This window comes from Schistocerca serialis, chromosome 7 (assembly GCF_023864345.2).
Source record: "Schistocerca serialis cubense isolate TAMUIC-IGC-003099 chromosome 7, iqSchSeri2.2, whole genome shotgun sequence".
Classification (NCBI taxonomy): domain Eukaryota; kingdom Metazoa; phylum Arthropoda; class Insecta; order Orthoptera; family Acrididae; genus Schistocerca; species Schistocerca serialis.
The window spans coordinates 533,828,215-533,852,646 of NC_064644.1; the positions used below are offsets into that span (position 1 = coordinate 533,828,215).

General features: G+C 41.7%; 1 protein-coding gene across 1 annotated transcript; it reads left to right on the forward strand.

The window, feature by feature from the left end:
- Nucleotides 1-477: 477 nt before the first annotated feature.
- On the forward strand, nucleotides 478-19,485 carry LOC126413218 (uncharacterized). Its single transcript, XM_050083114.1, has 3 exons — nucleotides 478-610; nucleotides 14,764-14,875; nucleotides 19,347-19,485. The coding sequence occupies exons 1-3, from the start codon at nucleotides 478-480 to the stop codon at nucleotides 19,483-19,485; spliced, it is 384 nt and encodes a 127-aa protein (XP_049939071.1).
- The last annotated feature ends 4,947 nt before the right edge of the window (nucleotides 19,486-24,432 follow it).

The following is a 24,432-nucleotide window of genomic DNA, read 5'->3' on the forward strand; positions in this document are numbered from 1 at the left end:
CGACGTGGCCACATTTAAAATACTGATGGCTCCGCTTGTTCACAACAAGCCCTAATCGCAGTGAAAGGCTGCCTCCCACGCGTCAGATTGTTCTTACTCCTCGCGCTCTCCACATCAAGCAAACAAGAGATCCACTGCCTGAAATTATGCCTTTCATTGTCATAACTTTGGATCGTTCTCCATCAATAGTAACAGCCCCTATTTATATCTCAGGCTGTTGCCACTCACTTTCTGTACCTGTCACTGTTAGGTCCCTTTCATGTGGCTGACTTGTTTAAAAACTTCCGCAAAATTCACTGGCCTTAATCAGTAATTTTACATCTACTTTCCAGCTGTGTCCATTTCCGATAGGAAAATGTAGGTAGTGAACTTCGTCGTCCAACGGGTTTTCTGTCATTTCATGTAAAAACACACTGCTCCTCTTGCAATGACACACCGCTATGTATGCAGGCAAGGGCGAGAAACATCTGGGACCACATGCTGCACGAACACCCGGAGTACGGCACGAATGGCGACAACGGTGACGTGGCCTGCGACTCGTACCACAAGTACCAGGAGGACGTGCAGATGCTGAAGGCGCTCAACGTGAGTACTCTCTGTCGTTACGCAGGTGTGGCACTCGGTGAATCTACAGTGTTATGGTGTGACTCACTCGTAGCAGAGAGTCTCCGGTCTCACGTTAATGAAGTACACCGTCGCTCAGAAAAACTGCAACATCAGGGCGAGGCATGCAACAAACGTCAAATTCGAATGAAGTGTACTACGGGTTGGGCATAATAAAACGCCAGGAAAACGTATCATGCGCCTTAGGATAAGCAAAGCAGTTTACATTATTTGTTGCCAGGTGCGTTTTGATTCAGATGGATTATCTGTCTTATGGTGCATGAAGTATTTTCCCGGCCAGTTTCACTTTGCCCATCGTCTACATTTTTGGATATGCAGATGATTAGAATTTAAAAGCAACTATACAAAACAGGTAAAAGTAAGACCATCTACATTCTGTATATAATTAAGAAATACGCCATACGTCTCTCATTTGAAAGTTATTTGTTTGTGAGTAAACTATGATGTTTGGTTTTGTGGGGCGCTCAAATGCGCAATCATCAGCGCCCATACTAAGTCCCAGTTTTAACACAGTCCAATTTTTACACAACCGAATCCAGCCACTGTCACGAATGATGATGATCATGATGATCAAATGATGAGGACAACACAAACACCCAGACCCTGTGCAGAGGAAATCCCCAGTGCGGCAGCAAATCGAACCCGGGACCCCGCGATCCTGAGGTAGCAATGCTAGCCACTAGATCACGGGCTGCGGACTTCATGAGTAAATGATCTTATGTGTCGTCTAAGAACGAATGTCTACCGTTTCCTGACTGTGACACTAACGTGGCTGTTGAGGCTGTGGACTGTGGTTTGTAGTCTGCAATACTCCTGCTGTTATGGACGGAATCCTTCGAATGTCATGCGAATGGGTAATCTAAGAGCTCAGGTGCACCGTCACTACTGGAGCCCCAGAGGAGAGACATACAGTTTATGAGGGCGTGCTGGATCTTACAGCCATTCAGATAAATTTGATTCAGGAAATGGGACCGTTTCTAGCAGGACAAATATCCACGAGGGCAGTGTGACGACGTCAAGAATACCGCAGAGTGTCGGTACAGCAACCACATTGTGACTTCCCATGACTCTAAAGTAAAGAGAAGTGGCCCAATAGTAGTGCGAGCAAGGACAAGACTGGGCACATGACTAGCATCAGTTTGTCTTTTCAGACAAATCCAGGCTTTGTATATAAAATCACGATGAATGTATCCCTGTGAATAGTCCCTGACTAGAATAAACGTTTCTAGAGTGCATTCATAATCGTTTTATCAAGACAGCACCTGGTGTGACGGTATGAGGTATTGGTAAACAACACGATCATTCCTGGTTTGCATAGGTGGTGCTATGAACAGTAGCCTTTACATTCCGACGTGTTATGCCAGCAGTTTTGGGCTGTTTTTGAGGATCATGCGACATATTTCAACTAGATAATACAAGACTGCATGTTCCTCAGACTATCGTCACTTACCTGTGCTGCACCAACTACCCTCTAGACAGCTTTGAAAGCTGCTATTCTAATTTCGCTTCCAGTGCTGGAATACTGCTGAGGCAATACCTCTGTTCGCCACAGTGGCGAACATAATTACCTCAGACTGTGGTCTGATGTTGCATTGCTGTGATCTCTACATACTAAAACAGGTGGGGATTGACCATAACAAATTTGGGAAAACCTACCACAAACCCTCGCAGCCCACACCTAGCAGTATGTTGCCTTCGACTGCTACCAGCTCCAAGACATACTCTGTACCAGCCGTCAGATCACCCAGCATCGTCTACATCTGCCCACTATCTCTGCAACCTGCTGGTTTATGGTCTGCTGCTAGATGTGGTACTCTGGGGCTTGCACTAGTACCATCAAGCCAAGGACACCGCCCGAGTGACACCAGCTGGCCTCTGTGAGTCTTCATGGATCGCATGAAACATGTGATTTCCCACAGAAGGGTCCGGCTGTTCTACGCCAGTTCCTGCGTTTTGGCAGATGTCTGATGTCAGTCATGACTCAGCAGGGTTTCTTGCTACTGTTCTTCACTGAGGTAGCGCACAGACATGCCGTCCTCGCTTGCAGCGTGCCAAGCACGTGGCATCGTAATTTTCTCACGTTACCTTGGCCACCTGTGCTTCAACACATGAATTCAAGTTGCCACCAGCAGTCATTGTACGAGAGTCACAGTGAATAATGACTTTAATTCCTAATGGAGTATTTCCAAGAAACTGGTAGTATGTACCTTTCATCTTGCATGGTGTCCTCAGTCCAATACCCTCCAAAAAACAGCGTCCACAACACTGACACTACAACAGTGCTTCCAGAAATAGCCAGTTACTGCCAGCAACATGTGTGTCAGCATTCAGCGTTATCATCTCAGTGGAGTGAATGAAAGAAAACTGATTTTATTTGCACCAGTGATCGAAAATGGAGAAGCAATTACATGGGAGAGTTGTCCTGAAGGACTGGTTCGTGAAATTTTTCTGAGCGTTGATTTGAATGAGTGGATAATACTAGATGGTTCAAATGGCTCTGAGCACTATGGGACTCAACTGCTGAGGTCATAAGTCCCCTAGAACTTAGAACTACTTAAACCTAACTAACCTAAGGACAACACACACATCCATGCCCGAGGCAGGATTCGAACCTGCGACCGTAGCGGTCGCGCGGTTCCAGACTGAAGCGCCAGAACCGCTCGGCCACCAGCGGCCGGCGGATAATACTAGATGAATATTTAATGGTATGTGCCTAGATAAGTGTGGAAATGCAGTTTGCTGGAGCATAGTGCCCCACCTTCAGCATGTCTTGTTTCAAATGTAAAAGCCCTGGGCAGTTTGCTGGAGAATACAAAGAGCGTGCATGATTAAGAGACACATGTAAGAATTAAGAAACATTAGTAGGAAAAATTATGATATGATATTAGTTGAAGTCTTTTTCTGTGTTTTTCTTTTTATTTTGTCCTGTTGTCGTACATTCAGACTTTGCAATCAGTAAACCTGGGGAACGACACGTTACCACTACAGTGGCGGTTCAGTCTACTTTTGCAGTGTCTCACATGAGGAAAGATAACGCGGACAGCATAAGCAGTTAGAACAATTACAAGAAGCCAGAGCCTTGTTAAGATTATCGATATCCATCCCAGAAAATAGTGCAACTATCTCGGTTTTTTGTGTAAAACAAGAGAGGCTGTGTTGACATTTGTGGACAATATTTTAAGACTCTGAAGCTGAGTTGTTGATCAGAGGTACAGCTCTTACATACGGGCTAAATCACGTTACAAACGAGATGCGAAAACGTATGTGATATATCATGCAGAATGAAGGAATTTTTATACATCTGACAGTCTGGGTTGAGTCTTATTGCAGCGTTATAGAAGAGAGAATAACTGTAGATATTATTGGGCGAATTTAAACAGTGTGTGAGAAAGATAGGGTGAGTCCATCCGAAGCTGCATGGAGAGCAATGGGAAACTTAATGTCAATACATATGGCTTGTATTAAGAAAGATATGGTCAAAATTTAACAGGAGTCACATGAATGTCATAAGACTTGGCAGCAGTTGCCTAAGTCCGTGAAAGAAAGCCTTTCTTTTTTCCACCGACTTCAGATGTTACTGATGTAGCTGATCAGGCCACATATGGAGATATTGCTGTAAGATGGCAACCCATTGTTAAACGTTAGTCTCTCCAGGATTCTGAATGGAGCTCCTAGTTAATTTTAGCATAGCAGAAACACGTGCTCAGGCGGAATTTCGATTAACTGGTTTCGCAGGTAGAGGAAGACATCAGTTTTTATTGGACACAAGAGTGCACATGTTTTTCGTAAGTTTAGAGACAATATTACGGAAATGATAGATTGCTATTCAGCATATAGAGGAGAAGTTGACTCGCAGACAGGGGCGAAAAGAAAGTACTACACACGTGAGCTCGAAATCAAAAGATCTTCTATTAACATAGAAAACACACACAATCGCAGAAGCACAGCTCACACTCGCATAATCACTGTCTCTGGCCACTGACGGCGTTTTAACCTAGAGAAAACTGTTGTCTGCTTTATGTTTCCACAAGCTCATCCTTGGTGTAAGGGGAAGCAACTGAAGTGTGTTCAAGACCACTGAGAAAGCGCTGAAAGGTATAAGAAAACTGCTGTGGATGAGTGTAGGGGCTCATCTGTTGGCAAACAGTTTATGGGTGCAGAATTCTGGAAACATCCCCCAGGCTGTGGCTAAGCCATGTCTCCGCAATATCCTTTCTTTCAGGAGTGCTAGTTCTGCAAGGTTCGCAGGAGAGCTTCTGTAAAGTTTGGAAGGTAGGAGACGAGGTACTGGCAGAAGTAAGGCTGTGAGTACCGGCCGTGAGTCGTGCTTTGGTAGCTCAGTTGGTAGAGCACTTGCCCGCGAAAGGCAAAGGTCCCGAGTTCAAGTCTCGGTCGGGCACACAGTTTTAATCTGCCAGTAAGTTTCAGGTTATGGGTGATTGATCCACTGAGAGAAAAATGATGAATTAGGTAAATCACACAGTTTTGTACAAAGGAATATTTTACATGTACAGCAGCTGGTGGATGAGCAGGTGGTACCCTTCAGAATAGATAACTTGGCGAGTGAAGACATTAATTTGTTTGCAGATTTGTTGGTCACCAGTTAGGAGATTCTGGAGAGAGATATTCTAAATAAGATGAATCGGACCCTACATATAAACAAGCCACCAGTATATAATGAAAGGAAACGGAAAAATTATCCAAGGAGGGATTGTTGTTGGATTTTGAAGACAGGTTTAATCTTTCTTGGGCTGTAGCACAACACAGATTCCGAATTGGAAATGGGCCAATGTGTATCAGAGCCATGTCTGGACATTATAATGTGCAGCTAGTGATGGAGTTCTTTAAACAAAATTTATGGAACAGTATTATTGAGGAAAGTAGCAGTCTTTGGCGAACACCAGGAAGAAAAGGAACTGATGGAGCCTGTAGTGGACTGGCCCGCCAGCCAATCCACTATGACTGGTAGCCGAAAGGCACGCGTTTAAGCTCACGCAGTCTCACGTGAGGTCTGGAACAGGTCAGAGAAATAAGACTAGCAAAACAGGAGGTAACTGGTAGAATACTTAACTTTAACCCATAATTGGTGAACACCGGTCTGACGGTACAGGCATCACAATTTAAATATCTATTGATAATGGCGCCTTGCTAGGTCGTAGCAATTGACGTAGCTGAAGGCTATGCTAACTATCGTCTCGGCAAATGAGAGCACAATTTGTCAGTGAACCATTGCTAGTCACGTCGGCTGTACAACTGGGGCGAGTGCTAGGACGTCTCTCTAGACCTGCCGTGTGGCGGCGCTCGGTCTGCAATCACTGACAGTGGCGACACGCGGGTCCGACGTATACTAACGGACCGCGGCCGATTTAAAGGCTACCACCTAGCAAGTGTGGTGTCTGGCGGTGACACCACAGAGCCAAAGCTTAAAATTTTTGCTGTAACTACAGGTTATCTGATTACAGACACTTATCCGGTACCAAACATAACTGTCACTTTGCACAGTTTGGGACAGTGCAGATACTTTTCCAGCGTGAATCTGGGGAGTTGGAAGTAGAAATGGAGGAAGGAAGGAAAACGGCATTTATACCTCTTTGAGCACGACCAATATCACTATATGCTGTTTGGTTTGGAAAATACGTCAGTCACATTTCAGTGACTGTCAGATGAAGTTTCATGAGAGTTAAGACCAAGGCAGATTATTGGATGGCGCAGCGATCTTTGCGAAGGATATAGAGGAGCATGTGCAATGACTATAATCCATGTTCCGGTGGTTGCATGCAGCACACTTAACACTAAAGTGGTCTCGCTTCACACTACAAGAGGTGTAGTATTTGGGCCTTATTATTGCTTGTGGTGGGGTCTGGACAGATCCTACATTAATGAGGAGAATATAAGATTTTCGTACACTTTGTAGAGGGAAAAATTTACTCTCATATTTGGGTTTAGCAAATTACTATACAAAGCTTATCCCAAAATTTACAGAAATAGCAGGACCTCTCATCATTTACTTATCGAAAAACGTTGTACGGTAAAATTCCATTGGAAATGAATGAAGACATGTTCAAAGGATTAAAAGAACAGATGACAGCCAGTCAGGCGTTAATTATTACAAACTGTGGAAAAAAGTCGATACTGTTTTGTGATGCAAATAATTGCATGCTTGCTATGTATTAAGTCAAGAAGTAAAGGGGGAATGGAAATCGATATTCTGTGCCACACACTAGCTACATAAAATGGAGAGGAAAAATTAGGCCATGAAGAAGCTAAGCCCCATTTGTGGAGCACCAAATTTCTGATGATTTCTATATGGTAGAAAATTTATTCTAGTAACGCATCATGTCACACTAAAGTGGCTGCTGCGATTGAAAGATCCATCAGTTAAAAATACATAGGGCACTGAAGCATAGCGAACACGAATTTTGAGGTAATCCATCGACCTGGAAAATGCAAATCGCTTCAGTATTACAAAGACTGGGTCACACCAGTACAGAACGTCAGGCGGAGCAAATATCTGACGAAGACTGTAAACTATCTACAATGCAACGACAATTTTACAGTGTGTTAAGTGAGAAGACAATATTAAGTCACATGTTCTGGTTCCACAATGATGGATGGGGCAGCGTTGACTGAGGCATATGATCAAGGCTTATCAAGGATTGGGGGTCGGAGAGTCATGGAAATGAAGGTAGCCAAACAGTACTGGTACTATACTTGTTAACAGGATGTGGCAAAGTGTCTGAAGGGCTGTTTACTGTGTGCACACTGAGCTGAGTTGAGCTATCAAGTAGTACACTTCAGAGCTTAATGGAGGCTAATAACCCTTTTGAAATTATTGGCAGGGAAATGCGATATGCTGACTATAGCGGAACATTTTTCATGCAACGTGCAACTGGTGGCTGTTCCAAAACAGCAATGTGACACTGTAGCTCGCCCAATCGTAAAAAATTTCTTGTTCTAGTTTGGTGTTCCAGAAACGTTAATATTGGACGATGGCACTAATTTTATGGCAGAACTAAAACACTTTGCCATTTATTGTGTATTCGTTATTTAAGTACCACACCCAGTTTGATGAATAGTGGTGTGAGCGTAGTACAGGTCTGATTAGACCTGTTAAATACTTGTTTGGCCCTGGCAAGGCTGTTGTGCAGTTTTGCCGACTGTGTAGGTGATACTTCCATAGAAGTAGCTGATTTACAGACCATGGACAGCTAACTTCTACCCTGCTACCACCGACTCAGTTTCTGGGTGGTCTACAACAAACGTGGGAGGAGCTGTCAACTAGAGTGGAACTGATTACACCTCTGGAAGTAAATATCTGGTCAAGATACCACCAGATACGCCAGATATGAGTGTCATGCAATCCCATAAAATGGAGTAATTTTGGAAAGTTTGTGACAGTCATGCTGAAGAAATTTCGGTAAGAGCACCAGATGGAAAGAAACATTCAGTAATGTCAACAAAGTGCAACGCTACGAAAGAGAGGAAATTACAGCGTGCCCATCCACGGCAGTCATAATTGTCACAGAGACAAATGAGCCACTTCTAAGAGAACAGGTGCATAATGATGCCCACGATATATGCCTGCAACACGACCTTATTTTCAGAAGGCTGGACATGTCCTGATGTACTCTGTATATGGTACAGTTATAATAAATTGTTATGAACAAGAGTAGTGAAGGGAAACAGAATGTGTTGATCTGTGATGCAACTGATTACTACCAAATGGTACCCAATATGATATCTCAGTAACTAGTTTTCGGCTTCTGGCAACAACAACCGGCGTTACAGCTCCAAAACGAATATTTCCACTTCTGTACATGCTTGACAATCATTTGCAAGTATTACTAGAAACTTTACCTTCCTGAATGCTAACTGAAATACCACCTTACTCAGCTCTCGACATGGGCTCATAGCCATTGAGGCAGGGAACATTATCACAGAACGAATGTTCCAACATCTTCAGAAATATCACAGTACATACCAACGCCAAGCCAGCCGTTGTGGCCGAGCGATTCTAGGCGCTGCAGTCTGGAACCGCACTGCTGCTTCGGTCGCAGGTTCGAATCCTGCCTCGGGCATGGATGTGTGTGAAGTCCTTAGGTTAGTTAGGTTTAAGTAGTTCTAGGTTCTAGGGGATTGATGACCTCAGATGTTGTCCCATAGTGCTCAGAGTCATTTTGAACCCACCGGTAGAAGAGAATGGACACAGAAAAGGACGTTGTGTGTGTCATATCAAACTAACGAGATGGGCGCAGAGGCTGGAACACGCGCGGAACCCCAAAGGAAAGTGTTTATGTCATGCCAAACTCACGAGATGGCCGCAGAGGCTGGAACACGGCCGGACCCCTTTGTCGGCTGGCACTTCAGGCCACCAAAGACGTTGGGAGAGGATGTGCCATCACAACAAGAAGTGAGAAGGAGCTATATGCGAAAGAGAGAAAGACCATTCCGCGCCACAATGGAAAATTTGCGGAAGACGGTGACGGGATTGGCGCAGAGCGCGTAGAGATATATATTAAAAGTTGACGGCAACAGTAACCGCGGGAGAATTCTGTGTCATGGCTGGGTACAAACGCGCACGGATACATGGAAGTCTGTGTCGTAATTGGCTACCAACGCGCACGGATCCATGCGGCGAAGAACGGCCAAGTTTGCAAAAATCTGAATGAGGACTCTGGGGGTCGTGACTGGACCGGAGCAGTCGCGGTGTCTGGCTGCCCTTCTAGGAGAGCGTGGAGAGAAGTAGGTTTGAGAAATTACAAGCATTGAATCTAGTGGTTACTCTCCAAGTCTGAGTAGTGTAGAGCATACGACTCCACGCAAGTAGCATTATCTGTTCCTCTGAGGAGAGAAACAGATTTGTACTAACTTGGGGTGTTCATATGCAATCTGAAGTGTACCTTTGCTGCTGCGCACTTGAGTCGATCAACTACTCTTGGCATATGTGCAAGTAGCTTGAGTATTGACTCGTGACGGACTCCGCAATTGAACACTTACGTACAGGAGTTTACAGACGCAAACCACGTCCACGTTTGAGATTAAAGCCAAGCTCGCTCACGGGAAAGACGGCATCACGACGTTGGCTATGCCGACCGTCGTTATCATCACGGAGAATTACGGTGATATTAGCAATCATCAGCCAAAGTAGAGCACTGTAATTCTAAATGATTCTAAAAGAGTACGTATTCCACTAGCTCTTTGACCGGCGCTCTCTGAGTCTTTTTCCGTTCAGTCAGAACTTCACTAGAGTCACTTTGGGGTTCAGTGTTGACTTAAGGAGTTAGGAAAAGAGGATACATTGTGCCAATGAGAGGCTAGTAAGGTTAGCGAGTGTACTGGATTGTCATGTTAGGATATAAATATTGCCCATCCTGTTTTCTGAATAAATCTTAATTTGGTATCATATGCTAATCACCGCATTATTGATTTCGTAGCTAGCAATCACCATATTTTTGTTTAATAATTAGAGTGTAATGATAATTTTGATGCAAACGATACTGGGGATATTACTGCGCCTTTAAACAGAGCCAAATTAAGTCAGATAGCATCTCAAGGTCGACTAAGATTACCAGTCGATATATTTCAATATATCGATAACTATACAATAAAACACCCCGTACATTGCACTTCAGTTTCGTAAGCATCTAGTCTCAGCAACTCTTACATGAAGTGTCGAGGGAAGTCATGCAAACAAAATAAATTAATAAGTTAACTTATATTTAGTTTCTTTATTTGCTGGTCATTCTTGAGATGTCGGAATATCTATAAGTAATTATGCCATTCCGCAAAACCAAGTCCTAAGAGTAATAGAATACCCTCAAACTGTAGAAACAGTTGGGTATTTTAGTAATAGTTCGACAGTAAAAAAATTCCAATGCCATATTTTCTTAATAATCTAGAACCCATCAAAGAATGTAATAATATGATTAATTACAACGATGTACCTAAAGAGGCGTTAGTTAGTGTTCACTGCAGATGACTTTAGTTCATAACCGCGCTAATAACACTGGGTTTCATTTACGTTATATAATGGTAATACAGAGATTTCTAAACCACATTTTAAAATATAAATCAGTCTCAGATGCAGGTGACGATTCCGACCATATATGTTGCAAATTTAATTTGGGAAAGTATAAAATTAAACTTGGACGAATTGAAAGATACAGTTTGATTCTAGTTTCAAAGGGAGCATTGTGCAACGATCAGTTTAAATAGGGGGAAGAAATATAATATAAAACTGATTGGTAGCTCTGAGAAATGATATTCTGCCAGAAGGTGAGAACCAAAAAGAGAAAAATGACCCTTTGGAAATCCCTGCGTAACGCACGAAGCATTGAATTTCATTGGGAAAAGGCGAGATATAAAACTGCAAGTGCTGAAGTCGACAGAGAGGAGAGTGCAAGAAATATGACCGACAGTTGAAAAAGACAAACTGGGAATGGAAAAAGGAAAATGCAAGGCAGAACCATGCATGCAGAGATAGGTGCCTCCTGAAGGAAAATCAAAGAAATCCTTGAAGGAAAGGTAAAGCTGTATCAGTATCAAGAACTCAGATGGCACTCGAATAGTAAGGGAAGAAGGGAAAACAGGAAGATGGCAGAAATATACACAAAGGCTACACAGAGGAAACGAGATGCAAGGCAGTACTGTGGAAAAAGAAATGGCAGGAAATAATGATGATGTAGGTGATATGATACTGCGAGAAAAAAACTGACCGAGAACCGAAATAAGTAAGTCGAAACAAGGCGCTTTAAGGTAACGGCATTCGCTCAGAATTACTGAGGTCCTTGAGAGAACACATTTCAAGACTGTTTCAATTGTAATGCAAAATATATGAGACAGATGAGATCCCCTCGGACTTACAAATGAATGTAATAATAGCATTTCCAGAGAAAACGGGTGGCGACATGTTTGAGTATTACAGATTAATCGGTTTAGTAAAGTAAAGCAGCAAAATTTCACAATTATTTGCTGAAGCATAGGAAACATTGTTGAAGCTGACCAAGAGGAAGGTCGGTTTGGATTCGGGAGAAATGTATGAACACGCCGTGTTAGTGTCGTGTGTCGATCCCCAGCAGATCACTTTGTCCACCATAGATCCCATTTTAGTAAGGCTTTTGTTAAATAAATATTTTTTGTATGATGTTTCTTTCATAATTTTGTTGTCTTGTCTTGTTTAAGATCAATAAATCGATTGTGAATTAGACTACAACTTCTCCCTGATAAACAGTTCCTTCGCATTTTTATGGCAGTCTAGACGGTGGAATGAAGTAAAGCGAACCTACGATTACAGTCCTTGTAAATTTGGAGAAAATTGGACAATGTTGACTGTAATATACAATTTTAATTAATGTAGAGTCCTGGAATAATATACTGGGGCTGGAACCTATACGAGGCCAATGACGCCAATGAAAGACATTAGTTGAGAATGGTGTCAGAAAGGATTTTACCATATCCGCGTTGTTATTCAGTGTGTACATTGAGTAAGCATTAAAGGAAGTCAAGGAGAAATTTGGGAATGGAATGAAACTACGGGAAGAGGAAGTGAATAATTTGGCGTGTGCCGATAACCTTGTAATTGTGTTAGAGACAGCATAATACTTGCAAGAGCAGTCGAACATGATGAATAGTGATTTGAAGACATGTTATGAGAAGACTATCCACAAAAGTGAGCAAGGGTAATGTGATGCAGTTGAATGGAATCAGTTGACGCTGTGGGAATTAAGTTAGAAAATCTGATACAAAAAGTAGTAGACAAGTATTGCTGTACTGGCAGCAAAACATATGACGATAGTCGAAGGAGAGAGGATATGAAACGCAGACTGGCATCGGTGGAAAAAGCATTTCTGAAAAACATAGATACAAATATAAGTTTTAGTAAGGTTTTTCTGATTGTATTTGTCTGAACTGTAACCTCATACTGAAGTGGAAAGTTGTTAATACTTTCTACAACAAGAATAGAAGCATTTGAAACGAGGATGCTGAAGCTTACATTTGTAGAGTGAATAACTAATGAAGAGGTTCTAAGCTGGTTTTGGGGGATGAGTAACGTATGGCGTAACTTGACTGAAAGCTAAGTTGATAGAACACATCCTGAGACGTGAAGCTATAGTCATTTTGGTAACGGGAGAGTCGGAGAAAGTGTCGAGAGGGAAAAGTTATGGAGTCACACCAAGGCCTGACTACTGCAAGCAGGTTCAAATGGATGTAGATTGCGGTAGTTAAGTGATCAAACAGGTTTGCACAGCATAGACTAACGCTGGAAGCTGCACAAAAACACACTTCGAACTGAAGAGCAAAACAACAAAGCAACGGTGAAGCTATTCTTCTCCACATATGAATGTGTACGTCGAAGAAGTAGTGAGTGACATAAGAGAAATCTTCGGAGGTGTGATTCAAATTGTGGGTGAATGAAGGCCAATGGTAGGATTCATCGATAACGTTGCCACCCGTAGCGAATCGGCGGATAAATCAGGACCTTTTGCAAGGAATGAACAGGCAACTGATCACAGATATCGATTGTGTGTAAGTCAAAGAAAGCCAAAAGTTTTAAGGAGCAACAGAAATGAGATAATAACTAAATTAACATCAGAACTAGAGACTATTTCGCAGGCGACACGAAGGTGAAATAACTTGGAAACAAAGCTATGTATGATGGACGGAGGTTGGTTGGTTGGTTGGTTGGTTTGGGGAAGGAGACCGGACAGCGTGGTCATCGGTCTCATCGGATTAGGGAAGGATGGGGAAGGACGTCGGCCGTGCCCTTTCAGAGGAACCATCCCGGCATTTGCCTGGAGTGATTTAGGGAAATCACGGAAAACCTAAATCAGGATGGCCGGACGCGGGATTGAACCGTCGTCCTCCCGAATGCGAGTCCAGTGTCTAAAATGGACGGAGAAAGAGGCGGGTTACCGTAGGCAAAGGCAGTACTCAGTCCTTAAGCAAGGCTACTGTAGAGAAGCACAGCCATTACTTGACAAAGAAATTTCTGAGAATGCCGGTATGGGAGTGAAACATGGGTTGTGAAGAAACAGGAAAAGAATAGAATCAAAGAGTGTTGAAATGTCACGTTGAAAAAGGCCGTTGAAAATTAAGTGTGGTGATAATCAATGTGAATGATTACTGTAGAATCGGCGACAAAGAAGAATACGTAGAACAGTAACTAGGAGGAGAGACAGGAGAAGTGTTACGACATTTGTTAATAACTCCAGTAGCACTAGAAGGATTTATAAACCGAAAAATAGCAGGGTAAAGCAAAAGGCAACATATATTTGACGTTGTTGAGTTACGTGTTGCTCTAATAGGAGAAGATTGGCACGAGAGAGGAATCCATCACGTGCCTCATCAGACCAGTCAGGAGCTTGGGTAAGCGTCAGATACAGACAAATGAAAAAGATCGCATGTATGCAGTATCTAGTAAATGAACAGTCACAAATGCAAGTAGATTTCCAATTCATGAGGTAAGCACATAGTGGGTTAGCAATAAAACACGTCGATAATAAATCTAGTCTGTAGCACAAGTTACTCTCAATAATCGTAAAACACGTTGTAGAAAAGGCACTGAATTATACAGCGTGAAGTTGAGGACCACTGCAATCCAGCATTAAGGCCCATATCCGAGTCTCTGAACTGGCTATGCGACCACATCGTGTGGCATTGCCCTCATTACGCAATGCTAACCTCGTATCTTTTTTGCTGGAAAATCGAAATTTCTGTCATGCCATGACACAGTAGCAATAGTAGCATGATCAGCCAGCCTGTCTTGAGACACGATCATTTCGTTACATTCCATGGACTGTATAATTCCCACTGTAAGACATTTGTATAGAATGCATGATTTTAGTTTTAACAGAGAATCGTCGAAACTATGACTGGGAAAACATAATCAAAATATGATACGGTATGAGACTGAGAATATGGGGACCCACCTCAAGCATTGCAGTACATCGGAGGTTGGCCCCACCCAAACCTCGCCGACTTCCTCGTGGAGTACGTTATGGTGTTGTTTGAGAACTTTGGTGTCAGAGTGAGTACAGATGCCTCCACTACTTCTCACATGGGCTTCTGCCTGTTGTGACACACCTCTGTCAGCCGTGGTCTTTCAGGTGAAGTGATGGATCACTTTCAACGAGCCGGCAGCCTCCTCTGGTGGTCGAGCGCCCTCGCAGAATGCGTCAGGCATCGGCGACTACCTGGCCTCCCACACCGTGATCAGGGCCTATGGACTCGTCTATCGCCTGTACGACGAACAGTACAGCGCCACGCAAAATGGTATGCTTTTAAACATCGCTACACTTTGTCTGATACATTCAATTAGGTTAGATGAACATTTTGTTTCAATACATCCATACCGAGGGGATCCTTCAGCATGCAGAACATGTCAGAAAACAATATTACACAATAAATATTTTCGAAGAACAACAGATATGTTAATTCACCTAAAAAACATCGCAAGTTAAACAGTCCTCATGGATGTGGAATAGGTCAAAAATCATCATTATCATGGTACGCTCCACTGTATAGTGAAAGTTTTACTCTATAAAGGGGAGCGTCTTTACCAAAAAAATCGGAAGACCCTCATTGAGGGAAATGGCGACCCCACATTCATCAGTGTCTTTAAAAATTCCAGTCTCCCACAGTCATGTTTGAGACATGAGATGAAGATGAGATTTACACCAGCTTCCAACTCAGAATCCGTCACAGACATGAGGACCGGTAAAGTGGTTTCTATGTAGAGGAAAATATGCGTGGTTAAAGTGCAGTCGAATAGTAGTAGGAATCCTTGACAGGTTCAAGTGTGTGCCCGCAAGTAATGGGCTTGAAGAAATTTGAGGTTCTAATGCTGCATAACATCCACCTTAAGTTTGTTCGAACATATTCCATTCCCAGTTGGTCATTTTCAACTGTCGATCACATTTCTTGGACATTCCCCTCTGTCGACTTCCGCACTTGCAGTTTTATATCTCGCCTTTTCCCAATGAAATTCAGTACTTCGTGCGCTATGTAGGGATTTCCACAGGGCCATTTTTCTCTTTTTCGTTCTCACCTGCCGGCAGAATATGATTGTTCAGAGCCACCCATTAGTTTTATATTATATTTCTTTCCCCTGTTTAAACTGATCGTTGCACAATGCTCCCTTTGAAACTAGAAACAAACTGTATCTTTCAATTTGTCCAAGTTTTATTTGCTACTTTTACAAATTAAATCTGCAGTATTTATGATCGGAGTCGATACGTGCCCCTGAGACTGCTTTATATTTTAAAATCTGGTTTACAAATCTCTGTATCACTATTATATAATGTCAATGAAACCCAGTGTCATCAGCGCGATTATGATCTAAAGTCATCTGCAATGAAAACTAACAAACGTGTCTTTAGGTATATCTTCCATGGCTTCTGACATCACAAGCCATCAAGTAGTTCGTATATGGCAATTTCAAATCGAAGGCAGTTCCTATATCACAATTTCCAATCGAAGACAGTTACTACAGATACAACTGAACATATTCCATCAACACTGTAAGGTGAGGGTTGGTGGTGAAGGTCTCTGGGAGTCGAACTGCATTAACGTCTTTTAAAAAGGCAGTTGAAGATGTCACCTGAGTGCTTGCCACTGTCTCTGCCGTAAGAAGCGAAGCGTGTATTGGTAGTTTGAAGGCTTTATTGATTTGTATCTGAGGGCCTACAAAAGCACATTCAGTATACTCCTAATAGGTAATTTGAATCCAAATCTATATATTTATATTTAAACAGGCCACTGAACGTCAATGAGAAGGTTAAATCTGCAATTTATATTTATAGTTTCTGATCTTTACGCTTTAAAATAATAGTCTGGGATCTGGAAGCTGAGTGGGTAGAGGTCACATTGGACTAAAGGCAAACGTAGATAACATCTTAAGGATGCAAGATAGGAGGCAATAGCTGTTGGAGGCAGTCCGTGATTGGTAAATGCAGCCAACACTTTTACAAACAGGACTATACATGAAATCCATGCCGTGGATAAAAAAAAAAATGTGTGTTCTTCCACCTTGGACCAAATTGCGTTTCTAGCCAGTGGGACACAAAATATGCCGTTGCCTTCCTCCGATCCTTGAACTGACAAACCCAATCAGTTGTAGGGAGACCTATATTTTATTGTGGAATCCAGCCGCCACACAGCTGGGCATTTTTCAGTTTAACAAATACTGAGAGATGAGAAAGTAGTGAAAAGGTAAGGATAAAAAATCCTGGTATTAACCCGAGATCGAAGCCGACTCTTTCTGCATAGTACATTTAAGTGATGATCTGTTTGAGGCAGCGTAGGAATCACGCTGAGTATGCCGGGAAGTAAACCACATCAAATTCGACAGAAGACTTGGCAGGTGCTGACTGACAGCTACAGTTTACTGTAAGTGCGGTAACTGCAGCAGCTTATTGCTAACTTTTAACCTCTACCAGTCAAATTCTAACTATGGACTACCATATCATACATCTACACCTTACTTCGCAAGCCACCTTGGGATGTGTACGTTGTTTACTACTATCGCTGACCACTCTCCCCCTTCACCACCTTTCATCAAGTTGCGAATGTTTCATCGAAGGAACGGTAATTTAAAATACTTCGTCTGAGCTTGAATCTCTTTTATTTTACGTTCATGGTCTTTTCGCGACATACACGTGGGAGGATCGATATATTGGTTAACTCTTCTAGGAATAGCATACCTGAAAACACTCCGAAGTACCAAGCAAAGATATCCAGGAGTCTCGAATCAGAAGAACCTGTTGGCCGCCGTCTTGCTGAGCCTCTACCTATCCACCTGCAGGTGAATCTTTTATTTAGGTACTCGCTTACAGTGAGAGCAAAATGAGGGGTTGCTGCATCCTATTGGAACACAACCATGTTAGCAATGCTTTCTTGCTGAAACTGTGGTTCCCGGAGTTGTTACAGCGTATCAAGATAAATGAATCCCGTAACTGTCTCTTGTGCAAAAATGAAGGCTTTGTAAATTCAAACCACGCGTTCACTTTCTTTGTGACACTTTGCCGTTTACTGGTAATGTGAGGTGGCTCGTTACACATTAGCTTCAGTTATATTTGTTACCTGTTCCGGAGATGCGGAATGTGGCATAATTAGTAAACGAACTTTGACCCATTTGACGTTCATTGTGTGCAGTTTCTATCATATTACATCTCACAGCTTTGTGGGCTGCATAATCTTCACAGTCTAATTTGTGAAGCACTTAAATGTTGTACGCATTTTTCTTTGGGTGTAAAACTTCCGAATTCCTTGAATATGACATGTTTAACTAGTTGCTTAAACGGAGTTCGGTGCTTCAGTATATCGGAGTCTGAGTCGTTGGGAAAGTTTTCATTTCTTTGGAATTTACTGACAAGTAACCGGATGGTTGCTCTTGTTTTTGTGTCTTTAAACCTCCAGCTAAGATAAACTGCACAATCAAAAATGTCACAGTCATGCACTAAAAACAGCCACACGTTGTTCAATCGTAAGTAGTCTCCTTGATTAGGCTGTAAAAAACAACAGAACTCTTCGTGTTATCGTCAGTTAAATTTCGTTTTCATTATATCGCAGATGAATTTTTGTTCTCTGGAAACGAACAAGGAGAAAGAACGTAATAGCATTACAAGATCAGCAGTGAACGTCTTGAGTGCGTTGCACTGCATAAGAATTTCTGAGCAGTACAATGAAATGATATGATTTTGGACCAACGCGTTAAAGCAATATTACGAAATGTGAAAAGAACAGTTAAATTTATTGAAAGGATCTTACGAAAATGTAGTTCATCTGTAAATGAATTCGTCAGTGAGAGCAGTTCTACAGTTTGGAACGAACGTTTGGACTCGTTATCAAGCAGGTAAGGACTACAGATATCGAGCGAACTCAGAGACGCGCTGTTAGAATCGTAACAAATCTGTACAGGTCATATGAAAACGTAACAGACATGCTCAGGGAACTTCAAGGTAACTTTGATGCAAAGTTGACTTACTTCTCATGAAGGCCTCTTGGGTAACTGTAGAGACCAGGTACTGTAGGAAGCCTGTATGAGCAGTGCTGACAGTATGGTAAATCTCGCGTAGGGACGATGATAATAAGATAAAGAGAGCTTCAGTACTGCACAGAGGCGTGTAGGCAAACACGTTCCTCTTGCCCAATACACGAGTGGAATAGGAAAGAAAATCACTAATAGTGATTCAAAATAGGCTCCAACATGCGACGTGTAGCGGCTTGCGGAGCGTAGGCACAAGTATAAACGTATATATAGAGAAACTAGTGTCGGGGCTATACTATCAAGATTCTCCTCACCTCTATCATTTCCTGCTTCTTTTTATCCCCTGTCGAGACTCCATTTCCTCACTTTGTCTCTTCAACTACCGATTCTCTGTTATTTATCACATTTTCTCTTACTGGTTAACAAGTTTGTGGCAACTGACATTTTAGAAACTGTATGAGGATTCATTTGAACAGTTCACATTTCTTCTTTCACTGTTACTTTTATTTCAGCTGATTTTGTTCGTATTTTTGACGACGCACCCTGGCTTTATTGTATTAAGACATGTTTTAAACAGAACTGAAAACGGTCACCACCCACTGAAATACATAGTCTAAGGACAAAAAAATTCTGACCATCTACTGGAATGAACGAAACAAATTCTTCACCTCCGGGATCTCTGTTTTTATCGGCGAATATGTCACAGCTTGTGCTTACTAATTTTATCTCTTTCCAGAGTAAAATTCGGGCTGTACGAGGTGGATTTCGACAGCCCGAACAGAACGAGGACGCCGAAGGCCTCTGCAGCTGTCATATCGCAGATCTACGAGAACAGGGAGGTGCCTCAGGAGTACTTCCGCTACAGTCTTGTCTGAACTTGTTACTAACACTTTACGTGACTGTCTGTAATGTGAAATAAATGACTCTGGCTAACTCTGTCAATCATTTAAATACTTACTTTGAATACTAATAAACAATTAGCATTATTCACAGACGTCTTTTATTCAGATCTTCACGTTCTTTTGTAACATTTGCATCACCCGTATTACAAGTTATAACAAAATCAAGTGAGATGGTTACTCATGAAGGTATCTTGATACTTAAACAAGTGACTCTTCATATATATCTTAGAGGCTGTCTACTTTTTTATTCATTTAAATCTACACATACATCTCCATCCACATCGACATACAGTATTTACTCAGCAATTCTCAATTACGTGCCTAGCAGAGGAGTCATCGAGCCACCTTTGAGCTACATCTCTACCGTTCCATTGTCCAACAGTGCGCGGACAAAGCGTACACTGAAGTCTTTGCGTGCGAGCCCTGACTTCTCTTATTTTATTATCATGATCGTTTCTTCATATGTAGGTGGGCGTCAACAAAATGTTTTCACAGTCTGAGGAGAAAGAGGTGATTCAATTTTCATGGGAAGATACTGCCGCAGCACAAAATACCTTTGTTCTAATGACTACCAATCCAATTTGTATATCACATCCGTGGCACCCTCTCCGATTTTGCTATCATACAAAACGATCTGCTCTTCTCTGAACTTCTTCAGTGTCTTCCGTCAACCCTACTAGATGCGGTTCGCATATTCCACAGCAGTACTCCAAAAAAGGGTAGACAAGCATAATACAAGCAGTCTCTTTACTAAACCTGTTACATTTTCTAAGTGCTGTTCTAATAAATAGCAGTCTTCGGTTTGCCTTCCACACAACATTATCTACGTAATCGTTCCAATTTTGGAATATTTACTTCGTCTTCCTTTGTCAAGGAATTTCGGAATACATCGTTCAGTAAACTCTGCTTTGGTTGCGCTGTCATCAATAACATCACGCTTGTTATCACACAGTGAAGGTAGTGATTGCATCTTACATCTGCCGTACATTACATATAACCAGAACCTTTTCGGATTTTCTACCATATTTCGAGGCAAGTTTTATTTTGGAAACTATTAAAAGCATCTCGAATTGAATTTCACACTAAATTTCGAGCTTTCGCAAAACTTCGGCATTCTTCGGGATCTTGCACTCTTTTAAATTTGGCATGTTTATCCGTTGCTTCTGCAATAGTGTTTTGACCTCTGAGGTCACCACCCGTTATTAATTTATTTAATATGTATCTCTGAATTGCCGCCGATATTATTTCTTCGAATCCAAACGACATCTCGTCTGCTCTTACATAGTCAGATCGGAAGGAGGGGAGATTGTGTATTAGAAAGGCATCAAGCTCCTTTTTATCTGCTTTCACTAAATACATGTATTTTACGATTATTTTTTATGGGTTTGGATATTACGATATTCAGTCTAGCTAGAACAACCTTTTGATTACTTATCCCTGAACCTGTCGTTCAATGGTTCAAATGGCTCTGAGCACTATGGGACTTAACTGCTGTGGTCATCATTCCCCTAGAACTATGTAAACCTAACCTAAGGACATCAAACACATACATGCCCGAAGCAGGATTCGAACCTGTGACCGTGTATCTATAGTGATGCTGCATTGTCTGGTGATGATTATTTGTTGCTAAGAGATCAAGCATGTTTTTGGAACCATTTACACTTCGAGTGGGTCCCCGTTGTTGTTCAAAATACTACTTTTCGAATGTTTAATGTTATGGTAGACCACTTCGTTGGACTTAAGATGCGGCTCATTTTATTAGACATAGAACAAATTTGTATTCTGCTGAAGCCGAAATTCAGAGGCAGTGGTCCTCCCACGTGTAATTATCTGCCCAACAGACATTAAATTTCGAGGATCTCCAGGCTGTTTTAGTTTATACGTAGAAAGGAAACGAGCGAGTAGAGGACAATGAAACAAGCAAATAATCATTATAAAAACAGACCCGCAAAGGAAATCATTTCCTAGATACGACATATTACAATATAGTGGAGGTATGTCATTTCTGGGACAAAACATCCACTCTAATATTAGCAAACAGTTTAATGACCCTAATGTAAATGAACCTATCATCTGGGCTCTTCGCTTTGTTTTTAGGCTGTAATTAATAGCTCGTAAATGTCAGTAATTACCATTATTTATGATTCAAAGATCTCGGTCTTCACTCCCCCACTCGTATAGTGAATTCCTATTGGTTCCTCATCAACAGTCCTCCCACCACCACCACTCTTCTCATACGCAGTTGAATCAGCTGATCATTAGCAGCAGCAAAAGCAGCAAATTCAGTTGGTATACGAAATTCCGCTTTTCTGATTTTCGCAGTTTTCATTAGGGTACCACACCCAGTATTATATTTGGCATGCAGGTCAACGTATGAAATTGTTTTTGGTTTTGAGACTCCTTGCTACGGTTCTCCTAATTTCCTCCCAGTCTTTAAGAAGACATCATTTCCAAAGTGTGACATTTTAACATATACTCAAATGGATGTCTGCAATTTATTATTTAACAACAAATTTACTCCTGTTATGTAACTTCTCCAAGCACAGCACCTACCTCTATTGCTATTTACAATGTCAGGGTACTTCATAAAAATTTTGTTGATTTTATCACAGTACTACAAACACATATGATACTTGTAACGTCAGTCAGTTTCCACAGTGCAATATTTAAACAGATTACATGAATATTCCGCATTAAACAATTTCTGCAATGCACTATTTAACAACAAATACGCTCTTGCTACGCACAAAGTCCATGTTTCACTGTAAGGAGTGGCCCCCGCATTATTAATGTGTTATAAAACAATGACATCACTAACGGATTACCGAGGAGGAGCCTAAAACTATTACATTGTACTGAACTTCTAAATAAGTGGGGAAGATTACATCAGAAAGCTATATACATCGCTAAATTACACTAATATCCCACGCTTGTGGCGCTATACTGGGATAGGATGTGGGAGACAATCACACCTTTACGCAAAAAAACAGACAGAAATGTTTCTCATCCCAATACTGCCCTTAACTGGGGCTGCTCTTTATCCACAGGACTTGGTGCAGCAGTCCCTGTGGTCACGATGCCTGTCACTCCGCACGTACAGAGGTGACACAACCTCAGCTGATGACCACCAGCAACAGTCAAGTCTAAAATAAAAAGATTAAAAACTTTCCCTCCACTGGACAGATGTGTGTGCGCTGCTGGAACAATGATCATCTATGCTCTATGAACGCCTCCCAAACTCATTCTCCCACCAATCAACCCAACCATGGGCTTCTTCATGAGCGCTGGCGATCTACAGCGGGGAGGAGATAACACTGTCATTCATCCTCGTTCCGACCACTAGTGTCATTACAAAATACACACCAGAAAATTGGCTTCCATTTCACAGATTTCCAATCTGGTCCAAAAGTCCAGACACTAGTAGTGGACATTAATATGAGATGTGCTTACCCCTCGAATTTCATGCCACATTTATACCGAAAACCGTGACAGACATGTTTGAAAAGTGCACATGGGATTTGCGACAGGGTCTAACTGCCCTTTTTTCGAGGTATTGTAATACCCTCTAGGAATCAAGAGTGCGATTTCGACATAGGTTAGCGTGTTTTGGCAACTAAATGCATGGAAAAGGAGAGAAAATAAAGTCATCAGAGCAGCGTTTACATCCGGTGAGAGGGTGAGGGAACAGTGTATTTTATTCCCACAACACTTCGATACAGCAAAATCCATAAAAGAAAAGAGTTTGCCTTACTCCACGCTTGTACAGCCGTCTTCTTGACTATACCTGCATGGTACAGTATCATCACCAAATAGGACTGACAGATGACATCAAACAAAATATTCAAAGAACAGTCAATTATTTTTGCATTATCGCAGAATGGATAAGATAGTTCCAGGGATGACGATCTTTCCACACCAGTAACAACAATTTGCTTAGTTAGTGTGATTCGCTTTACTGAATAGAGCATATGAGCTTCGGGCCAGATTCGCAAATGGCTTTAGTAACCTCCTAGTACATGCAACTCCAACATGCGTACGAAATTGACACATGCATTAGTAAAGCTGTCTGATCAAGAGAATTCATGTTGTGGATACTATGTATATGGCTTATAACATACAATTTGAAATGTGTACCTCAGTGACTGTAGTTCGAACGAAGCATTTCTTAACGATGAGAAAATAGCAAAAGCCGGATTAATAGTTCCCACTGAGCAATGGCCAAGTAAATTTTGCTTTACTTCAGCATCGTAATCGAATAGTAATGGATCTCTCCATCTATTTACACGCAATGAGTTATATTTATTTAGAGTCAGAGGTAACTCCCAGTCCCTACACTATTTTATGGCAGTTAATGTTTCTGATGGTGGTGTACAAGAAAATCACTGTCAAGTCCATGGCGGAGAGTACAGGACCACAGTTTATTGCTTTCCTTTGCTGTCCCACTGTAACATATAAAATGAGAAAAAACACTATATATCTTTGTGTGTACCCTAACATTGTTTATCATTGCTTTACAATTATTTATTATCATCGCTTCGTCAGATATACGATGTTGGTGTTCTCAAATTTGTTCCTACAGCAAATGCAGAATATCATACTCCTACTTCAGTGTTGTTCACAGATGAGACCGTGTTTACAAGATAGTGCATATAAAACAGTAAATCTACAGAACAATGAAACCCCATACGAACCCAATATATACAATACAATTTGCTTGTGATTACACAGTGTAAATGGGTGCAGTGGTAGCTATTTTTTCAAACAAAGCAGTTCTTTGCAAACATGGAAGCAAATTGTAGTTTAGAATCTCTAATTGGCCTGTGTATGGTATGACACAGGTCTATTATCGACATGTGAAATCTGCATTCATGGTCTTAGCTTTTTTAAACTTACCCAGCTGTGCAGGCTATTCTACTTTTT